The sequence below is a fragment of the Raphanus sativus genome, chromosome 3 (genome assembly GCF_000801105.2).
Source record: "Raphanus sativus cultivar WK10039 chromosome 3, ASM80110v3, whole genome shotgun sequence".
Classification (NCBI taxonomy): Eukaryota; Viridiplantae; Streptophyta; class Magnoliopsida; order Brassicales; family Brassicaceae; genus Raphanus; species Raphanus sativus.
Window position 1 is genome coordinate 4,861,074 of NC_079513.1, and position 15,472 is coordinate 4,876,545.

The 15,472-nt window shown below is 36.1% G+C and overlaps 2 protein-coding genes across 2 annotated transcripts; one reads left to right on the plus strand and one right to left on the minus strand.

The window, feature by feature from the left end:
- Positions 1-6,140: 6,140 nt before the first annotated feature.
- On the minus strand, positions 6,141-7,102 carry LOC108846947 (uncharacterized). Its single transcript, XM_057006213.1, has 3 exons — positions 6,880-7,102; positions 6,668-6,782; positions 6,141-6,300 (listed from the first exon to the last, which is right to left on the minus strand). The coding sequence occupies exons 1-3, from the start codon at positions 7,094-7,096 to the stop codon at positions 6,141-6,143; spliced, it is 492 nt and encodes a 163-aa protein (XP_056862193.1). The 5' UTR covers positions 7,097-7,102.
- A 1,278-nt stretch (positions 7,103-8,380) lies between these two features.
- LOC108847858 (calcium-dependent protein kinase 11) lies at positions 8,381-11,217 on the plus strand. Its single transcript, XM_018621218.2, has 7 exons — positions 8,381-9,056; positions 9,675-9,818; positions 9,900-10,052; positions 10,148-10,263; positions 10,333-10,500; positions 10,581-10,805; positions 10,901-11,217. Exons 1-7 carry the CDS (start codon positions 8,516-8,518, stop codon positions 11,057-11,059), a joined length of 1,506 nt encoding a protein of 501 aa, XP_018476720.1. The 5' UTR covers positions 8,381-8,515; the 3' UTR covers positions 11,060-11,217.
- The last annotated feature ends 4,255 nt before the right edge of the window (positions 11,218-15,472 follow it).

The following is a 15,472-nucleotide window of genomic DNA, read 5'->3' on the forward strand; positions in this document are numbered from 1 at the left end:
AATATGAAAATCTTGTTTTAGTGTATAGTTTCATCGAGCACTAACATACTATGATGGTCAAAGAGTTTAAAACCTCTTTTGTTTATGTTTCTCTAGATAATGAAGATTTTATAATGTTAATTCCAATAGTCTAGGCAGTATATGAAATTTTACCAACCTAAATATTAAAAATTTAGAATGATTCCTATATACCATGAAAGATAGTTTCCAATAAATTAATTCAAATGTAGAATGTGGCTTGAAATTTTTAAACTAAAGCGAAGAGTATAAACTTCAGTATATAGAATATTTATCGAAAACTCATTATTTTAGAAGGGGTTAACCCATGGATTTTGAAAAAAAATTCAAAAATATGAAAATCTTGTTTCAGTGTATAGTTTGATCGAGCACAGACATACGATGATGGTCAAAGAGTTTTGAACCCCTGTTGTCTCCATTTCTCTAGATAATGAAGATTTTATAATGCTAATTCCACTAATCAACGTAGTATATTAATATAGTAAACTAAATATTAAAAATATAAGAATGATTCCAATATACTATGAAAGATAGTTTAAAATATATTAATTCAAATGTGGAATGTGGTTTGAAATTTTTAAACTAAAGTGAAGAGTATAAACTTCAGTATATAGAGCATTTACCGAGAACTCAATATTTTAGAAGGGGTTAACCCACAGATTTTTTAAAAAATTACAAAAATATGAAATCTAGTTTTAGTGTATAGTTTTATCGAGCACTAACATAAGAAGATGGTCAAAGAGTTTAGAACCTCTTTTGTTTCTGTTTCTCTAGATAATGAAGATTTTATAATGTTAATTCCAAGTAGATTCAATCTCCGCGCTACGCGCGGATAAGTGTTGAAATTGTTTAGTTCAAGATCATAAGTTTTGTGTTTTGTTTGATTTCTGCTTATTCTATTGCACTCAAATAGTTGAACTATGGTAGATATTAAGTGCATGTAAAAAAATGAAATAGTTGCTCATAATAACGTAAATATTTTAAGATAGAGTTAAAGTATTCTGAAAAATAGAGAATTTCATGTTGTCCATCGTAAAGAAATAACCTACGATGGATTATAATTTAGTTAGTTAACTTTATTTAAATAGATATGAAACAATATGTCAAAAGTTAAAAATGCGTACTTGCTATAATTAAATTTTGTAGATTATGGCTTTGGTTTTTTTAAATGCTATATGTTTTCACAATTATTTTGCATAAACCTATTACTGGGACGTTTAAAAGATAAAACTTTCTTTGTTTTTGATAGATATTGTTATAGCTTTTTCAAAAGAAAAAGAAATTATAGCAATATCTTTAAGATCAAGTAACTGGTATTTGTCGTATCTATACATTTATAAGTGAGTAAAAACACTTGAAATAATCATAGTGACTTTCTGTTGGAATAAAACTCTATACTATAATTGGAGTTTTCATGAGATAAAACTCTATACTATCAAACAACGACTAATTTCCTCATTCTTAAAACTCTATACTATCACAGATAACCTAAGAAATCAGTGTAGCATAAGTATGAAAAAAGAATTTATTACCAAGACAGCTAAAACAATGCAAAGACAAACTGCAAAAGTGAAATGAAAAAGCATTGGTGAAGCATATGTATGAAAACAAATTATTACCAAAACAGCTAAAATAATGCAAAGACAAACTGCAAAAGTAAAATATAAAAAGCAGAGTCTTTTAATAAACCAAAACCTGAACCTCACAATTATTAGCCACCAAGGCAAAGTCTGAATGCAAAATGTGAGAAAGCATAGTGTTTTAGTCAAACCAAACTAATACTTCAAACCTATTAGCCACATTTGGCACGCTTAGCTTCTCCTGTCTCAGCCGTACCAGAACCCCTTTTCACCCTTTCTTCAGCAGCTTCTACATTCCCAGTAGGAGAACCATTCTCATCATTACCCAACACCAAAGTTCCATCAGCAGCAGGGACAATCACATCTTCTCCGATGCCTACTTCTGGTGCTGGAGCTTCAGGAGGGTGTACCTTTGTGACAGTCAAAGCTCTGGTCTTGCCGGTGAGATTGTGATTGGAAATCTTCACACTGAACTTGTGAGTTTGCCCAATGGTGGCAAGGAGAGCTTCTGGCACCGGCACTACGTAATCATCGACCAAGCTTTCGTTGGCCTACAATAAATTTAAACACTTGAGAACACATTAGAAACTACATGATGGAGAGGTTCGTGATTACCTCAAAGTAGCTCTCAACAAATTCCGAGGCTTTCCTCCCAGTCAACTCACGGCCAGCATCACCGAGAAGCACAAAGGTGGCGTGGTCAGTGTTGTCATACACAGAGAGCTTGGTAAGGTACCTATGGAAACAGAGTATCAATACAGGAAGACAAATATATAAGTGAAACAGAAAACTTTTAACTCTTACTGGACAACACCGGTGACTTCAGCTTTTCCACATTCTTTACACGTAAGTGTGGTGGGCCCCTTGGTTGCCTTAGTCTTACACTCACCGCATGCTATATAATACCATGCAGATGATGGCATAACACCATCAATGGTTGCGGTGCACTCAAACCAAGCAACCTGAAGTATTGTAATTTAGATAGCATAACCAACAAATGCCATCACGATATCCCCTTAGTATTAAAATGGAAGAAAAAAAAGAGAATAACCTTTAAAGAGTAACATATTTTCGAGATTGCCATTTTGACGACGTGTCGGTACGAGGTTCTTTCTCAGACCTTTTATGAAAGAAGGCTTACTCACCTTAAGATATTACGGCTATTGCCATTGGACAGACATGCATATTCGTATGAAAATGATACATAGTTTCATGTCCGCATATGTATAAAAGGAAAGAAGTCAATTTCGTGATTTGAGTCTATTGTCCACGTGATCTTTGCATTCATTTCCACTTTCTATATTTGTAATGATCTTTAAGAAGATGACATAATTTCCTTTTGCATATGGAAACCGAATTATGACGCATATTAAATAGAGAGTGGAAAGAGCTTCTTTTTTTGGCAATGGAAATCGAATTATTACTCATATGGCAATCAAATTATGACTCATATTAAATAGAGAGTGAATTATGATCTTTTTTTTTCGAAATCGAATTTGATTAATCGATTTCCTTTCCACTTTCCATTTTTTGAAATTATCTTTACGAAGATTTTGCAAATTTGTTTTGCATATAGAAACTAAACCAAGTCAAATATTAAATAGTGAGTGAATTAAGAACTAAGATGATTCGTTTTTCAATGATTTGCATACGAAATTTACTGCATTATTTTCACTTTCTATATATTTTGTTAAAAGATCAGTCATCGATATGACAGATTTTGCCTATCATAATCTAATATTTACTTGCAGGTGTACACACCAATTCACACACTCATAGTTAAATCATTAATTTATAATTTCATTTAAACAAATGAAGAACTAATATAGTTTCGAATTTAATTCTATTTACACTCGGAGTTTATTATGTTACATTATTATGTATATATTTGTGTGATATGGACCCCTTATGATTGGGCAAGTTATTTAAAAACTTTCTATATTCTAATCTAATGGTTATCCCGAAATTATATATGAATTAAATCATTATGTGTCAATCAAGCAATGTTTATAAATGAAAACATTGACTACAATTATTTATAACATCTTGCCATAATTAGGGTTATGTGATCGGATCAATTATTTTCACTTTCTATAGTGAAACCCAAGATTCACCTAATTGACTATCGTATAATATTCATTCATTACTAAACATCTACGGTTGTACTATATATTCTACACCTACATCAAACATGCATTCTAAGTAACTATCATCTGTAAACACTCGGGCTCATTTCTTAGCATTTACAATGGCAGGTTTTCATATGATTTCCGATTTGAAGCCAAAAATTTCCATTCTTAGGATTAGGGTTAAGGTTATTCGCCTTTGGAAACAATACTCATTGCTGGTGGAGAAAGTATCGAAATGGTCTTGGTCGATTCAACTGTAAGCTTCATTTTATGTGTCTATTGTTCTATATGTATTAACATGTTATATATTTACTAAGTTGAGTTTAATGATTTTTTTTGTTTATATAGGGGGACAAGATTCATGGTTCCGTTAAGAAATAATTGGTTAGCCAGTTGTTAACACACGGTTGATGAAGGTGTTACGCGGGGGAAGAAGAAATTCTGAATGCTACATTAAACGAAATCTAATTACAATGTTCTCTGTGCATTTATAATTTATTTCAGTACTACTTTTGAGTGAAGAGGTAATGACCATATATTTTAAATTATCTATTTATTTTGAAACTTATCAAATCAATTTAAATTTATTTTCTTCTTAATTTCATTTTTTCTTATCAGGATTCCAAACACAGCTTTCTGAAGACATCTTCGAGCTTTTTCAACTGTTTATTTCTTTTTATTACAATTTATCTACTACTTTCACCAGTTTATTGTTTTTTTCTATCAAACATTTTTACTTTATCTTATCATTTACTATTTCCTTGAGTTAAGTTTTTTTCACCAGTAAAGATGTGTGAAAACAAGATTCACCGTTTACTCAATCTTATTGTTTGCTCTTTTAGTCGTTTAATTATCATTATAATAAGGGTATTTATAATTTTTTAATAGTGAGTTCTATCACAAACTCATACTTAGTATGGTCCCTACCTTTTCTTCTACAGCTAACTATATTACCATGCGCTGATGAGTGAAGTACATGTGATTCGTTTTTGAGTTTCATTAGTACCTGTAAGAATGACTGACCACCAATAAGTATGCTGCGATGCAGAACCGTCAAGCACATAGATCGTTGTGGCTGATACCACCTAAAGCGTTGTGTAATTCAATCTGTAGGAAATTTATATCACAGCAATAGTGGAAAACCCCTTATTAATATAGTTACCAAGAAGATTGAAATTTAGGTACAAGTTTATATATAACCTCTGTTTTAGTATTTCAATCCGCGCATTTCTTCGTTTTTCCACCTCTGTTATTAGTTAACTGTATTCTCTTCTCAAACTCTTATAGTGGTGAGAATATTTCTAACTGTATTATCAGATCTGTAAAGAAATTAAACGATTAATGAAAATCTGTTTATTTATTGTAAGTAGTATGGTAGCAACAGAAAACCAAACCAAAGAGAATCAAAATAAGAATTGAAACAAAAGAAGACAAACAAAGAAGAATATTATTAACCTGGAGTAATCGTTGAGAGTACAGTGAATATTTATGCTCTCTCGATTGAAGAACTTTGAGAACCCTAATCCCTATTTTTTTAACCGAGATATGTGAGAATCGTGATTTCTCCAGGATAGCACGGTGAGACCCTATCGACCTCCCCACTTTCTTTATGAAGCCCATCGCTTATTCCAGGTGAATGATATGAAGCCCATCAGGTTCAAAAATTACATTGGGCCCACGATCATTTTAGTTCTAAAATTTCATCTTTCTAGGTTTAGTATATGACATGTATAGTTTGACTAATATTAAAATATGTAATGCACTATTATATTTTAAATTATATTTCATTATAATTCATGTTACAAATTAAAAATTAGTATTTGTTTAGCACATAATTATAAATCAGTAATTGCAAAATACCAAATTGTAGGACTATTACATTAAAATCTAAATGAACATGTAAAATTGTTTTTTGTCAATCGCATATAAACTAAAGCTTAGATTTTAATGTAAAATGTAACTATATTTTCTTATTTTTAGTTCTCACCCCGCGCAGGTTTCAACCTAGTATGTGTTTAAAGTATGAGATGCTGTACCTTTGCTTCTCCCTGCTTCATGTATGAGAATAGTTCCTCAATAGTAGCTTTCTCAGCCTTGCTGACAATATCGGCATTGACCGTGGTAGCAACATCCATGTTTGAACTCAACCTGTCAAAGATAGTAGACAAATAACTAAGTAAGACAAAGTTTTTAAAATGAATATTTGACAAAGAAATACATACCAAATCAGATAATCTCTGGTTGGTTGAACATCCCGGTCAAAAAACACACGAGAAGGATATAGGGAGCTGAGAGTAAAAGCGCCTGGAGCATAACCAGAAAAAGCCAAGTCTCAATAATTTGGAAAAAAGTGAAAAATCATTCTCAACCCCTAATGTGACTCAACTACGTTTGTCAGGGATCCTACTAACATCTATATTTCAAAAGAAAATTTCTGATAATTGTTATCTCCAAGTCGCTTTGGGTTTAGAGTAGTCACCAAAATAACACTCGGAGTGTTTCCATGCGCTTTGAACTTCAGGCAGAAATCCATAGCAGCCTTGTCCCATAGGCAGAGCTTCATCACAGGACCACTGCAACATAGAGGAACCCACGTAGAATAGTTATGATTGGAAAAAAATTATGATAAAAATTTATGAACAAAATTTGTATAAAAACAATTTGGGACATGACGAATAGAATTCACACATTAGAAAGTCAAGCTTATACAGTTATACTTATACGCAATTTTTATAGTCAACTTGTAAACGAATTTTATTATAATTGCTTGTATAACTTATACTATCTTATTTTGTCATTATACAGCACATTAGAAAGTCAAGCTTATATTTTTATTGCTTAAGGTTTTGTCTAGAGATAACTAAATTGGTTTGACTATAAACGTTTGTATAAAATACTGCAACCATAAATTGGTGTTAAAAAATTATGATAATAACGTACCCATGGGTTTGAACGTGAAGCAAGATACGTCGCGTAGAAGCTATCTCGGCCTCATCAAGCACCATACCTTCACTCAGAGGCTTGCCATTCACCAGCTTCATGTGGCCAACAAAATCTGCAAGAGGAGAAAACATAGTTAATAGCCTATATATTATACAACCAAGACCGCAAGAATCAAACATATACAACCATAAATTACAAAAAGAGCTTACCATGAAGATCCATCTTCAGGTCACAGGCCGCTTCAAACTCAGCATATCCATAGAACCGGAACCGGTCTGCAGGAATCTGAACCGAACTGTCCTTGATAGGGAAGAGAACAGAGTTCCATGAGACCGTGATGGTCACGTCTGGTTCAGCAACCCGGAATGTTTTCTTGCTATAGGATCCATAAAAATTGGTCAGACTGTAGATGGAACCGGCAACCATGTGTGGCAAATATGTGTCAATAGATCCCGGTGCTATGTTTATATTCTATGCTCCTTAAATAACTGATTACCATGTTTGAATGTTTAGAGTCTTTGCTGTTTAGAAAACGTTACTGTTTTAATAAACATGGCAGTCATGAATTTTCACGTTATAAGCCCAGAGCCTGTGTTTTCGGAAAGGCGACCGGAGAGGGAGTACATCATCCCGGAAGAGCACCGGCCAGACCTCAAGTCAGGGAAAAAAACTCTTATATTAGCCATAACAACACGATTCTGTTTAGCAAAAGAGATAGAGATGATGAATTCGAGATGGGAAATCACATATTTATATCAACAGATTACACACCGTCTAGGAAAAATGACAGACGCATTGAATACATCGTAATGGGCGATGGAATCAATTGAAGTAATGGCGAAGTTTCAACGCCAGACGTTTCAGTCATGGAGAGGGAGCTCAGACGTCATGCGTCGCCGCCCCAAAGATGAAGAGAAAAAAAAAGTCGTGCAGCTAGGTTACAGGAGAGGAGAGTGACAAATTTTGAGCCCATCAGGCAAAACAAACATAAAGCCCATGACAATATGTAATAGATGATGCACAAAACACAGAAACCCACTACGACAATCAGTTTAATGAAACGCAGGGTTTCGTCTGGAGGTGACGTGTCGTCCCGTCAGCGTTCGAATTAATGACGTGGATGCTTACGTGGACACCCCAGGAGAGATGAAAAACTTCTTTTAGGGGGATGTATTCAATTTAGTATTTGATGTGATTTGATTTTTAATGGAGTTTTAGATGATTTTAATAAGTTGCAGAGATTTAGGTGATTTTTGTTAAACTACTCTAGAATATCACCTAAAACAATGGGATTTGAGTTTTATTTTTTTTAACTAAGAAACTCCACCCAAACACCCTAAAATCACCTCAAAACTTTAAAATTCCACAACTTAAAATATTTTCAATAACAGTGAATTTTAGAGTACTTTACGAAATGTCAAGTTCAATAACAGTGGATTTTAAATGAGTTTTTAAAATTCATGTTTGAATAACAGTAGATTTGTCATTTTAATACAAATCACCTGAAACTCTCAGTTGAATACACCCCCCCTTATATATAAAGATTAATATCAAATATGGTTACAATTGTCTTCACATCTCTTTAGCTATTAATAGTAGTAAATAGTTGCATAAATGGCCCGTCCCTACCCCTCCCCAGTCCCAACCCAAATGTAAAATGTGAATGGTCACGGGGATAATAATATAATAATTGCATAAAGACGAGTCAGCACATGGAGAAGAATGAAGGGTGGTGTCTCCCTCCTCTCCTCTTCCACTCTTAAAAACAAAAACAAAGTCATCGTCTTCCTTTCCTCTCCTTCATCCATCTCTCAAAAATCAATTAATTAAAAAAAAAAAAGAAAAATGGAGAACAAACCAAGCTCTAGACGACCATCAAGCAGCGTCCTCCCATACGAAACACCAAGACTACGAGACCACTACCTCCTCGGCAAAAAGCTAGGCCAAGGCCAATTCGGCACGACCTACCTCTGCACGGAGAAGTCCTCATCCGCCAACTACGCCTGCAAATCCATCCCCAAGCGCAAGCTCGTTTGCCGCGAGGACTACGAGGATGTCTGGCGCGAGATTCAGATCATGCACCATCTCTCCGAGCACCCCAACGTGGTCCGGATCAAGGGGACGTACGAGGACTCCGTCTTCGTCCACATTGTCATGGAGGTCTGCGAAGGCGGAGAGCTCTTTGATCGGATCGTGTCCAAAGGGCATTTCAGCGAGCGGGAGGCTGCTAAGCTGATTAAGACGATTCTTGGCGTCGTGGAGGCGTGTCATTCGCTTGGTGTGATGCATAGAGATCTCAAGCCTGAGAATTTCTTGTTTGATAGTCCTCGTGATGATGCTAAGCTTAAGGCTACCGATTTTGGTTTGTCTGTCTTCTACAAGCCAGGTTTGTTTCTTATAATGGTTTCTTGATTGATTGATTGCTTCTTGATGTATTGTTTGTTTCTTGATCCAAAAAATGGTTTCTTGATTTGCTTTCTTGGTTATAATCTGGTTATGCTTAATTGTTTCTTGATTGATTGATTGATTGCTTCTTGATGCACTTTTCATGATATGTCCTTTTTCGTTTCTTGATCCAAAAATGGTTTCTTGATTTGCTATCTGGTTTTGCTTGATGGGTTTGTATTGGTTTGTTCATTGATTGCTTCTTGATTAGCAATCTTGTTTTCTTTGAACAAATCTTTTTGAAACTTAGCTAAGATTATGTGAATCCATTGTAGCAAAAAAAAAGCTTTCATCATTTCAGATGTGAAACATGTGCTTATTTGGGTTCTCGATCCAGAAAAGTTGATAAAGATCGGATCTTTGTTGAATGGGTCAATTCAACTTTACTGCTTGAGCATTATTGCTTAGGAAACATTTATTTACTTTTGACTTTTAGTTGAGATAATAATTGAATCCCATTCATTAATTAAAATGTGTAACATTTGCTTATGCAGCAATGCCTTTAGACCCTATTTCACTGCCTAACGAGAGACTATGATTGTGTTGTTTTGCTGTTCAGGGCAGTATCTGTATGATGTAGTGGGAAGTCCGTATTACGTTGCACCTGAGGTTCTTAAAAAATGTTATGGACCAGAGATAGATGTGTGGAGTGCTGGTGTTATCCTCTACATCTTACTAAGTGGTGTTCCTCCTTTCTGGGCAGGTAAGTTAATTAAAAGGCAGTACTTTCGTTGCTACATTACTTGTGTGATTTATGCCTCTTATGTTCTCATTTGCTTTGCAGAAACTGAGTCAGGAATCTTTAGACAGATTTTGCAAGGGAAGTTAGATTTCAAATCTGACCCGTGGCCGACTATCTCCGAAGGTGCCAAAGATTTGATTTACAAAATGCTTGACAGGAGCCCCAAGAAACGCATCTCTGCTCATGAAGCATTGTGTAAGCTAAGCTATTTGTAATGATTGTGTTTCGTTTGTTGGTTCCTCCTATAAGGTGTGAGAATTGATTTTTTTACACTAATGATGATTTATTAGGTCACCCGTGGATCGTTGATGAGCAGGCTGCACCAGACAAGCCTCTTGATCCAGCAGTCTTGTCACGACTAAAGCAGTTCTCACAAATGAACAAGATTAAGAAAATGGCCTTGCGGGTAAAAACTAAGAAAGTAGTTCATTTTTTTTTTGCTCTTTCTTTAATATTCCAATCTCACATTGGTTAGGTAATCGCTGAGAGACTGTCGGAGGAAGAAATTGGTGGTCTTAAGGAACTCTTCAAGATGATAGATACAGACAATAGTGGAACAATCACCTTTGAGGAGCTTAAAGCTGGTCTGAAGAGAGTCGGATCTGAACTAATGGAGTCGGAAATCAAGTCTCTTATGGATGCGGTAAGCTCTCTCTTATAATGTCACCACTCAAAAGATGTTGTAATAGGTTCTCACGAGGCATGAACTGGTGTGTTTGGCAGGCGGATATAGATAACAGTGGGACGATAGACTATGGTGAATTTCTAGCAGCGACACTACATATGAACAAGATGGAGAGAGAGGAGAATCTGGTCGTTGCCTTTTCATACTTTGATAAAGACGGTAGTGGTTACATAACCATTGATGAGCTTCAACAAGCCTGCACTGAGTTTGGTCTCTGTGACACTCCTCTTGATGACATGATCAAGGAGATTGATCTTGACAATGTAAGAACAAAGTCTTCATGATGTTGTCTTGTTTATTAGTGAGTTTGTGTCTTTAAAGCTGATGCAAAAACGATGTTTGGTTTGGTTTTGTGTAGGATGGGAGGATTGATTTCTCAGAGTTTACTGCTATGATGAAGAAAGGAGATGGAGTTGGAAGGAGCAGAACCATGATGAAGAACTTGAACTTCAATATAGCTGATGCTTTTGGGGTTGAGGAAACTAGCACTGCTGAGCCTGTTGACAAACCAAACTAATATATGTTTTGGAATTTGAGAAATGAGGACCCCTAAAAGGAAAAAAACTGAATCTTCCAGCTCTCTTGTGTTTTGGTTTTGTTATTTTACTTTATTGTAGATGAGAATGTGCAACTTTCTAAATTTTGTTTTTAGTATGGATTTTTTTTGCTTCATTATTCTCTGCCTTCATGAAGTTTCAATAAAGAAAAACTTAAGTATTTGCATTATGAAACTAAGAAAATGGTTATGGATTGTTGTCTAAACAATGAAAATGGATTAAAACACATCTTGAAAAAAAAAACATTATTTTGCTGATATCATTTAGTCACTGTGGTGTAAGATGTTATTTTTTATGTGGGCATTTCAATTTAATTTGTGACTACTTTTTAATACCATTATCAGTTGCTAAAGGCCTTGAAAGTTCATAAGCACATAACTGTTTTGCATGAGATGAGCTTGTTTCTCTAATTGTCAGTCCATATCGAGAAATATAGCATCTTAACACAAAATGATTCTTGAATGTTAGTTTCAAGTAGTGCTGGGTTCGCGGGTCGACCCGCCCCAACCCGACCCGCCCCGCCCTGCTGCGGATCGACTCATTTTTGCAATTCAAAAATTTGACCCGCTTGACCCGTATCTAAAAAATGTAAGACCTGTCCCGACCCGCATAAATTAGCGGGTAACCTGCGGGACCCGCGGGTAATATAAAAAATAATAAAAATAATTATTTTATTAATATTTTTTAAAAAACAATATAAATAATATATTTTAATTAAATTTTTAAAAATATTCGTACTTTTTATTATTTTTTTTATAAAAAAACATAATTTTTATTAAAAAATCATATTTTAAAAATAAATTTTTTTTTTAATTTTGCGGGTTGACGGGTACCCGCAGTTTAAATTCGGTCGACCCGCACCCGCCCCGTGTTAAAATCACTCGACCCGCACCCGCACCCGCGAACAATTTATTTCAAATCACTCGACCCGCACCCGCCCCGCGGCGGGTCAAACGGGGCGGGAACCGCGGATAATGAATCAAATTCCCAGCTTTAGTTTCAAGTTTGTGTATAATCCCTCGTCTTCTTCTTTGCTATGTACTCAGTCTTCAGTCCAGAGAATAAGGGCATGTTTGTTTCTTCATCTAGATGAGCCATTTGGATGAAGATGATAGTTTTGTTTGTTTAGACACTAAACGTGCAACTCATTCAAATGGATCATTCGGATGACTTTTGGAAATCTAGGCTTAATTTTAAAGTCCATTCAAATGAACCAATTTGGATCATTTGAATGGAGATGGTTCATTCAAAATGGTATAATGTCTATTATGCCCTTAATATAATTCATAAATTATAAACCCTAAACATAATCTTATTTTTCCATTAAAACCGAAAAATCTCGTTTTCCCGCCAAACTGAAAAATATCGTTACCGCAAAAACGTGTTTTCCGCTAAAATCAAAAATTTGTATTTTTACACCAAAATCAAAAAATGTGTTTGTCCTTTAAAACCGAAAAATCTTGTTTTCCCGCCCAAACCACAAAAAAAATTTGTTAATTTTTGAAATAATTCTAATGTAAATATATTAAACTAAATAATTAAATGTAATATAGTTAAAAATAATTATAACCATATGATTAAACTAACACAAGAATATTTTGGTAATTTGTTTAATAAACTCATTTGAATGAAAATAAAAATAAAGAAACAAACATATGATTCATTTAGATGATTCATCTAGATGAGATATCTAGATGAACAAACAAACATGTACAAAAATCTGAATGGATCATCTAGATAGATCATATAAATGAATCATCTGAATGGAAATGACAAATGGTGAAACAAACAGCCCCTAAGATAATTATTCATCTATAGGTCATAGAATGTCTTCAAGCAATCACATAATCTACTAGATAAGCCAATAGGCTGCAGAGTCGGATCTCTGATCAAGATGCAATATACAAAGCGAATCTTGGAATCAAGATTCAGTAAGTTAGCTATAGACAAAAACACTTACGACAAAGGAAATGAGAAACTACAGAGAACACATTTCGAATCCACGTCAAAGTGATAATCACAGCCAAGGTTAGTGGTTGTATAAGGTCCGTGATGTTTAGGAAGCGATCTTCTTCTTTAGCTCGAGCTCATAAACACCTTGAAGCTGTTGCTCAACACTGTCTATATTACTATTTCTGATTCTTCAGTCTTCGTTCATATGGTCTATTTCTCTTTACCAGTGCATGGAATATGGAGATCGATCCAATGAGAAACAACACACTGACAAAGTCTTGAAATCATACAGATCTTTCATTGACCTGAGATTCCCAAGAGCTAAACCAGCCTTTATACACACAATGAAGTATAATGTGAGCCTATTTAAATGTCACAAAACAGGAAGAAGAGAGCAAACTATCTAACAGTACTAAGAAGCTGGCATAAGAAACCGATGTTGGAACAAGGTAAACTCAAAGCGTTCCCCTTGGGTTATAAGGAATTTGTGGAAAACTCGGAATGCTCTTTCATTTGACAAGAGCAGATCTTCCCCATCTTTGATTGTCTCCAAGTCTTTTGAAGAAGCAAGAGGCGACTCAAGGGTTATTGCTTCTCTTCACGATTCATGGGGAAGAACCATCTATGGGCTTCACTAAATGTAATATTGGGATTGCTTGGTGTAAGTGCAAAAACGACACAAACAATAGTACTGTAGAAGGTAAATCAGAGAGACAAAATACACAAGCACACACCAATAGCTTTATTAGAATCGCCTTGTAAACCCTATTACAAGTTCTGCTTAATCAGCTTTACACGTCTAGTGTTACACCCTAACAGACGCCACTAAACAATTCCTAAGCTATCCGCTTATGTCTCTCTACCGTCAAGTACTTCAGCCCCTTCTTCAGCACGACCCAGAACACTTCCAAGCGCTTCTCTCTTTCTATAAGATCAGCCTCTGTGTCTCTGTCTCTCTACAGACGACCCATAGCTATCTTATATAGTTCTCCACGTTCCCGAAACCCTAGTCTCCAAGGAACCACAATATGGACATCTTCCATATCAATAAGTGCAACTTTCCTTTTCTTGGAATGCACTTATTCCTCTTCCTTTAAGTCATAAACTTGCTCCCCAAGTTTATTCCTCTTTGCCTTTTCTTCAAGATACTCCCTTGCTCTCCAAGTCTACACGACTCCAGCTCAGCATCTCGACTCCACATGGTCTTCACCACTCACTACGACGTCTGCTTCAGCAACTACGTCAGCGACTACTTCAGGGCGGACATCTTTACATCAACAATCTCCCCCTTTTAGTTTTGTGTGCCGATCAAGCACAACCTTCTTCTGGTTCAACAACCACGTTCCCTACCTGGAAACTTCCACGCTTAATGTGCTCTTTGTTGGGCGCAAATATGGCCCATTAGCTAACGATAGAACCAAAACGAGCATTGGGTTGAGATAAAGCCCAACGCGTATCGGCGACCTGAGCTAAGGTTTACTACGGAGCCGGAGGCTGGAAGCTAAAGGCAATCTTCGAAGAGGTCTCGATGAAGAGGAAGCTCATATCACAACAGAAGGAGCACAGGACCCGGTCAAAGGGGAAGCTGTTGCGGATTCCTCAATAAACAGAGAGGATCTCGGAGATCAGTTGAAGACAATCAAAGGAAGTCCAAGGCTACTTAAAGAGAAGGTCGAGGACTAAGGACGAAATTCATTCAACCCTTATTCACTTTCATGATTATTCACATCATCTCTTAAACATTTTGTTATCTTTGTAATCATCAAAAGAAACATCTTTTGTAACCATTCTTTTACCACATTATCAATACAAATCGAAGTTCATTCAACAAGTTATTACGGGATTCAGCCCACGATTATCTTTCCCTAATCCTTTCCTAAACTATAACCTGACCTAAAATCAGGAGGTGAGTTTAATCCCTCACAATTGGCGCCGTCTGTGGGGAAGAAACAATCGAATCCCTTACCCTAACTTGAGGATGAATCCTACCGATCAGACAACAAATCCGTCTGACCTTAACCTCCCGATTCAGAGCGATGGCTCACCGAACGATGGAGGCTCTAGTCTCGTGACCACGGAGCCTCGACACGGCGACCACCGATCCGGGCAACAGCCTCCGGCTAGCGCTCGAACGAGCCAGACTGCAACCGGAGCTACTAACCCGAGATCATCAAGTGGAACCGCCCCTGGGCTTCCGGTCACCGAGAATCCTCAGCAGCAAGCCACTCCGAATCAAACGGAGGCTCAGCTCTCTGAGATTCGTCAGATGATGATGCAATTAGTAGATAAAGCTCAGGAAAGTGAGCGTACGATGCATCAGCTAGCTGTTCGTCAGCAACGATTCGAAGAGATAACTAGATCTCTAAACACAACAACCCAACCACCGCAACGTCAAGCTCCCGGGGTCACCTTCCGAGATC

Excerpts from the sequence above, each read along its gene's own strand:
- LOC108846947 (XM_057006213.1), bottom strand. The coding sequence starts at position 7,096 with ATGGTTGCCGGTTCCATCTACAGTCTGACCAATTTTTATGGATCCTAT. Across the intron at positions 6,783-6,879 it reads CCTGAAGATGGATCTTCATG|ATTTTGTTGGCCACATGAAG; the intron begins GTAAGCTCTTTT and ends CTCCTCTTGCAG. Across the intron at positions 6,301-6,667 it reads CTTCACGTTCAAACCCATGG|TGGTCCTGTGATGAAGCTCT; the intron begins GTACGTTATTAT and ends TCTATGTTGCAG.
- LOC108847858 (XM_018621218.2), top strand. The coding sequence starts at position 8,516 with ATGGAGAACAAACCAAGCTCTAGACGACCATCAAGCAGCGTCCTCCCA. Across the intron at positions 9,819-9,899 it reads TGTTCCTCCTTTCTGGGCAG|AAACTGAGTCAGGAATCTTT; the intron begins GTAAGTTAATTA and ends TTTGCTTTGCAG. Across the intron at positions 10,806-10,900 it reads AGGAGATTGATCTTGACAAT|GATGGGAGGATTGATTTCTC; the intron begins GTAAGAACAAAG and ends GGTTTTGTGTAG.